The 6,372-nt window shown below is 40.7% G+C and overlaps 1 protein-coding gene across 1 annotated transcript; it reads right to left on the bottom strand.

Moving 5' to 3' along the window:
* Positions 1 to 238: 238 nt before the first annotated feature.
* Positions 239 to 6,372, bottom strand: EFCAB9 (EF-hand calcium binding domain 9). The gene is made up of 4 exons (XM_058306344.1): positions 6,223 to 6,372; positions 2,097 to 2,245; positions 1,156 to 1,332; positions 239 to 479 (listed from the first exon to the last, which is right to left on the bottom strand). The coding sequence occupies exons 1-4, from the start codon at positions 6,356 to 6,358 to the stop codon at positions 324 to 326; spliced, it is 618 nt and encodes a 205-aa protein (XP_058162327.1). The 5' UTR covers positions 6,359 to 6,372; the 3' UTR covers positions 239 to 323.

The following is a 6,372-nucleotide window of genomic DNA, read 5'->3' as shown; positions in this document are numbered from 1 at the left end:
AATCAGGAAAGCTTCACCTTTCAGCTGCTTAGCTCCAGCAAATGTTTGTAATTATTTTTTACAGGGCTGATCTGAAAAGCCGAGCAGAACTGGGACATGTCAACAAAGAGAAAGTGGTTATTTCACATTACACAAATGTGAGTTCTGTGTAAAGTTTGCAGATAATTAAAATTAAGAAATTGCTGATTGAGGAGTGCTTATTTAGACCCTTCATATGTAAAAATCATTGTAAAGATACTCACTTTGATGTTTAAATTTATTTTTAGACATGTTTACAGTTTTATTTTAATCATTTAATATCTACAATTAGGTATTTTTGTTTTTTAAATAAGACTCTCTAAGCGACTCATACGAACTTTGTGTGACTCTTTCTTTCTGAGCAAAGATTTCTCCTCTTTCTCTTTCTCTGCTTTCTGCCTTTCTTGGTATTTGTCAATGGAGAAGATAGTAAACAGCTTAAATTCCTTGTAATTAAGAAACTTGGAGAAAAAAGAAAAATTATTTTAGGAAGAATTTGATACTTTGTTTCAGATGACAGCAAGATTGTGATCATTTCTCACTTAAAAACTTGGAAACTAATGAGGATCAGTAATTAGGACATAATTTTCATCTAATTGTAGTATAGTGCCCAGAAATAGAGAAGTGTTGTAGACCCTAAAGGAACCAAGGGTCACTTCTCCTGTGTCAAGTCCAGGTTCTTCACAATATGCTTGTCCCATCTTTTTCAAATGTACCTTCCACTTATTTCCCCAACATGGGGAAGCCCTTCAGAAAGGTGCAATTCACCATCTTTATCATAGCTGTTTTCTCTTAGGATTTTACTCATGTGTTCCCACCATGCAATTCCTTCCTTTCTCCTTAGTCAAAATCTATAAACCCTTCCCCAACACCAACTGCTGCCATGTTAATAAATTTCCTCCTCTAAACTTCGCTTTGGTGTCCATTCTGCAGAATGCAGCACTTGGTTGTGCAATCTTCTCTCTTCCATGAACTTACAAATCTCTTCATTTTTTTTCTGATCTTAGCACCATGCAATATGCTTATTTGATTAGGTTTTTCCCACCCTTCTCCTCACCTACTGTACTTAGTAGGACACGGCCCTTTGCTTTTGGCCAAAGAAGCTGCCCTTGTCATCCTTTTGAAATCTGCACTTACACGGTCACCTGTGACATCAAAGTCATGGTAGAGCTCTTTGAGTTCCTGTTTTTTAATATTGAAGAGAAAGCTGTAGATTTTAAAGTTGACTGGGCCAATTTTCAGGTTCCCATCCACATCTAGCAGCTCAAAGACAGGCCGGGAGTGGCGATAGATAAATTGCTCTTCCAAATTGTTCTGTTTTGAGAGAAATATGTAAGTCAAGGATCAGGGTATAGGTGCCACTCTCTGTTTGTTACATAAAGACTTGTATGTTGACTGGTCTATTCCATAGAGAGCCAAAAGGCAATATCACAGAAGCTCAGAGTTGCTAGGATTCTATCATCAACGCATCAAGTCCTATTTTAGCATCTGCCTTCAAGGGGAGTTTACTACCACCTGAAGTAATTCTTCTGATCACTGTAATCCATTTCCTTACATTCAGTGAAAATCTCCTTATGAAGCATAGCTTTGGTGATAAAATTATGACCACACAAGGCCTCTGGCTTCAAGGACTGGGAAATAGGAGAATAGACTGCTGGAACTGTGTACAAGGTTAAGGCGGGAACTGAAAGAGGAGTGTTCTCATCTCTACCAGGCACCCTTTCCGAGAATCCTCTGAGAACAGGGGCCATTGAGGGAGGGAGGCACTTGAGATTACTCTTATAGGATCACCACATAGACCAAGTGGAGAAAGCCATGCTGAGAGGGAGCAGGATGGAGAAAAGTCTGTTGTCTAGAAAAGGAAGTCGCATGGGAAGGCTGGAAATAGGTGGGGGCAGCAGCAGTAGACGGTCTGGGCAGACACTACTGAAAATGTCTAAGTTACAGATGCACCATTTGGGAACCAAAATAACACACACCCCCCTCCCCATTTTTAAACTAGGGGCTACACCTTTAGCAAGGTGACGGTAGCAGTCAAGCTCTGCCGCCTCTGCTCTGAATCCTCACTTGTTACTTGCCTGATGTGCCAGCAGTATGCAAACCAACATGTAGAACTGGTCAAAACCAATCTCACCCACAGCATTCCAGTCCAGCATGTCAAACACAATCATGATCTGTGCTCGGTTCAAATTGGTCACATGATGAAGGAAGTGAAAGAACAGCACATCTGTTATGGCGGGGAGGTGAGGAGATGATTATGTTGAAAATTCCCAAAATGCTACACAACTGGGAGCCGCATAAATAGTAGTAATTTTTAAAATTATTTTTAAAAAAGCTTTAGAACACAGAAATGTTATGTAAAAAACATAGGGGATTCCCATATGCTCACCCCCTCCCCCTCCCATACTTTCCCACATTAACAGCATCTTTCATTAATTAGTGTGGTACGTTTGTTACAATTGAACACATATTAAAGCATTGCTACTGACTGGACTATAGTTTACATTATAGTTTACACACTGCCCTGCACAATTTTATGGGTTATGGCAAAATGTATGATGGCCTGAATCCATCATGGCAAGTCATGCAGCAATTCCAATATCCTGAAAAAGTCCCATGTTCCACCTCTTCTTCCCTCTCCCTCCCCTCAGAACCTCTGGTGGCCACTGCCTTTATAGCCATGATGGAAGTTCCTCCATTGCTAGAATAAGCTTGTCTACAACAGAATAATAGTAAGTCTACTTTAGTCCATTGTTCATTCCCCAACCTTGAGGATTTGGGGATGGTGATGCCCGCTCTGTTTCTAATTGAGAGGAGGCTTAGATCCCATGAGGCAGATGGGTGGAGCTATCTTGCTTGCAGTTGCAGGCACTCTCTGTTCCTTAGGGTGGGCATTGTCCACCATCTCCTTATTAGTGGTCGAGTCCAGTGAACTGGGCTGTGTTTATATGCTGAGTCTGGCTCAGAGAGAAGACACATTTGAGCAACAAGGAGGCTTTCCGGAGGCAACTCGTAGGCAATATATAATACTAAGCTAAGGATCATAAGTACAATCATTAATGTCAAGGGCCTGGCGTAATGGTCTGTCCTCCTTCACTAGGCACTGCCCTTGTACTTGGGGGATTCTTGCTGTTCTATCCGAGAATGTAACAGATCTCCTGAGAATGGGAATTCAATATCCTTTTGGTTGTTGTGTGGGTCTCCACCCACGGAGACAATGCCCCATGAACACTCGAACATATTCATATACCCGGGAGGCATGTCCCAGGAGCACCCCTCCCCACACATCCCCCATCACCGCCATCCCACACCAGATCCTCCCCTGCCACAGTTGTGATCCTTCTATGATCCAAAACTTCTCCAAAAATGAAGCCAAAAAAATTAATAAAAATAAAATTATAATTCTAAAGTAACAAAATTAATTTTTTTAAAAAAATGGGAATAAAATAAGAACTTTTATACATTGTGCCTTTTATCATTGAAATACCTGTTACCTTGTATGTACAGTGACAATTTCTTCTGAATATCTCCCCCGCGTCCTATTTTTTTCAATTTATCGTCATAGGGGATTCCTATATACCCAACTCCTTCTGCCTTTTCCACTCTCCTCTATTAATAATATTTTTACATGGGGATGGTACACTTGTTACAGATGATGTACAACTATTGAAGCATGGCTGCTAAACACGGTCAGTGATTTCATTATGGTTTACATTTTGCACTGTACGCTTTTATTTTACAGGGTTTTGAATAAATTTAAAATGGCCTGTATCCGATATTGCAAGATCATGCAGGACAATTCTAAATGGTAGTCATTTTGAAAGCTCATTGACCTGGAAGCAAAAATGACTTCTGTGACTGGCTTCTCTGCTATGCCTTTCACAATTCCCAGCAACTTCCTCACCATTCTCAAACTGCAGTTGCCCTTGAGCTCTGTGGAAAAGCATCATGCAGATGCTGTGGAGGATGGGCTAGTGGACAGGGCATGCTCTTGACCCCAGCTCACAGGCTCAATGCAGGAGACAGATGTGCATCCAGGAGTTACCATGCAAAACAGGCACAAAGTACTCCTTGTGAACGAGAGGGAGAGCCGTTCTCCCTGGGGATCTAGGATACTTTCTTGGAGAAGCTGACATTTTACATAGGGCTTTCCCTTGAAGGAGATAGATAAAACGTGGGAGAAATTTAAAAAAAAAGTATCGTAATTCTTCATGCCTGCATAAAGTAAATGCATTTGGCTGTGGGGAAAGGGAACTAACATTATTGAACCCCGTACATGTTAGGCACTTTTAAATGCCACGACGTATTGAACCAACCAACCCTACAGGGAAAGTGGTGTCACAACCCTTTGATAATAGGCCTCAGATATTAACTTTACCAGGGCTTTTCGATGCGTATTGGGCATACTGATCACTTGAAGATCTTGTAAAAATGCAGATTCTGATTCAGGAATCTGGCATGGAACTGAGATTCTGCATTTCTAGCAAGCTCCTGGGCGATGCAGATGCTGCAGGTCTGTGGACCACACTTTGAGGGGCACAGGTCTACTCACATAGTAAGTGGCAGAGTTGGGGGTCAAATATAAGTCTGAAGGCACAGCCTGTTTTCTTTCCACAGCAAAGCCACATCTTTTACACATTAGTTAATGTATATTCAACCATATATATTCAGAGGAAAAATATTGTAATGTAAAGATCAAGGAAGGTTTTTGCCTGACATTCCACTCACCAATCACATGTCTTAGCAAGTAGAAGATGGAAGAATGAAGCATGCTGGTACATTAATACATTAGTACATATATATACAAAATCCTGTGTAATTTAAGGGATTTTCAAGTGTAATATATGTGATTTCCACTTACCCGTTGATTATAGAAACTATCTCCTACAGCAGCTGTGTCTCCATTAAATATCTAAAACACGTCTATGGAATTTGGAGTCCCAGCTGAAGACAGCTAAGAGCACAGTGAACCAGCGGTCACAGTGTCATGATTTGGGGGCTTCTGGTGGTCTCTTGACATTCCTTCTCCATGCCCCACCAGATATGAGCATTTGGGAACAAAACCCCATATTCAAAGTGATGTTTGTATAGTTGCTACTTGAAAAATGTTTTAGTGTGGGACTTAGTAGCTACTTAATCAATCCTGATTTTAAACCAGCTGGTTCTGGCCCACTCACATCCCCAAGCAAGGCAAACCTAAAACACAAGCTTCACTCTTGCAGGTCGCCAGCCAATCCCTTGGTGATCAGCAGACATGTGATGACTTCGCCTCTTGGGTAATTGCATCATAAGGAGTGATTTAGTTACTAAGGAGATCAGACTCTTCTCAGCAAATGTTCCAGTGAGACTAAGTGTGTGCTTTGGAGTCACAAAGGCCCGGGCTTCATTCTTGCCTTCGCTGTTCACAGCGAGGTTCCCTGCCAGGTACCTTATGTAGGGGAGGGTTATTGGGGGAGAGTTGATACAAATCACTATGTGAAGAAAACCTGAGGAATCTCATTATGAGAACAAGGTGCCCTCTTTTTAAATTTTTTTTTCTTAAAGATTGAATGGACTTCTGAACATTTTTACAGAAAACCCTTTATTCACAAATTTCATTTATCACTGAGGTCAAGATGTGTGGATGATTAGGATACGTTATTTATACCCATTATTCTAAAAAGACTCTAAAGTGTTTTTAGTTATTATAATTGGTGTTTTATTAGTTTATGGACTCAAATAGGGCCTAGATAGTCAACATTTTTTGGTCACTTACAGATCATCTGTTCCACCTCCCATTTGGCAGATGAGAAGTAAAGTCTTAGTGAAGGGTCCTGAAGGTTAATGACTGAGGGGGACTCAAACCCCAGGAATAATAATTATGAAGTTCTTATGCTGTGAATTTTCCATACATTATCTCCTTTAATTATCATGTTTAAATATCTATGAGATTGACTCCATTATTAGAAGCCTCATTTTACCAGATAAGGAAAATGAAACCTTAAGAGTATAATGACATGTTCTCCAAGTCACCAAGGAATAATGGGTGGGATTATTCAGGATTCCAACCTAGGCAGTCTGATCCTGTAATTCTATCCTCCTCACTGAACTGCCACCAGTCTCAACTCTGTTGGCATTTTCTCTCTGTGCTTCATCTAGAAGGTAAAGTAAATATTTGCCAACTAAATGGTTTCTGGTTCTGGAAACATTTCTGAAGGTACTGACCGTTCAAGGTATTTCTGCGGTGCACGTCAAGAAGATGAAAATAGTCCACCAAGGCCTTCACGTTTCTCACTGATAGTAAACAGTAGATTTTGTCCAGATAGAGGTACCACAGAAAGGATCCTTTCTTCAGTTTCATCTTGGTACTTAACT

The sequence above is a fragment of the Dasypus novemcinctus genome, chromosome 2, assembly GCF_030445035.2.
Source record: "Dasypus novemcinctus isolate mDasNov1 chromosome 2, mDasNov1.1.hap2, whole genome shotgun sequence".
Classification (NCBI taxonomy): Eukaryota; Metazoa; Chordata; class Mammalia; order Cingulata; family Dasypodidae; genus Dasypus; species Dasypus novemcinctus.
The sequence above is the reverse complement of the archived record's forward strand: the minus strand, read 5'-3'. Positions and strand labels throughout refer to the sequence as shown.

Coding starts and splice junctions, on each gene's coding strand:
- EFCAB9 (XM_058306344.1), bottom strand. CDS start 6,358: ATGAAACTGAAGAAAGGATCCTTTCTGTGGTACCTCTATCTGGACAAA. Junction 2,246..6,222: donor CCGCAGAAATACCTTGAACG/GTCAGTACCTTC, acceptor CCGCCATAACAG/ATGTGCTGTTCTTTCACTTC. Junction 480..1,155: donor TTGATGTCACAGGTGACCGT/GTAAGTGCAGAT, acceptor TTTTTCTCCAAG/TTTCTTAATTACAAGGAATT.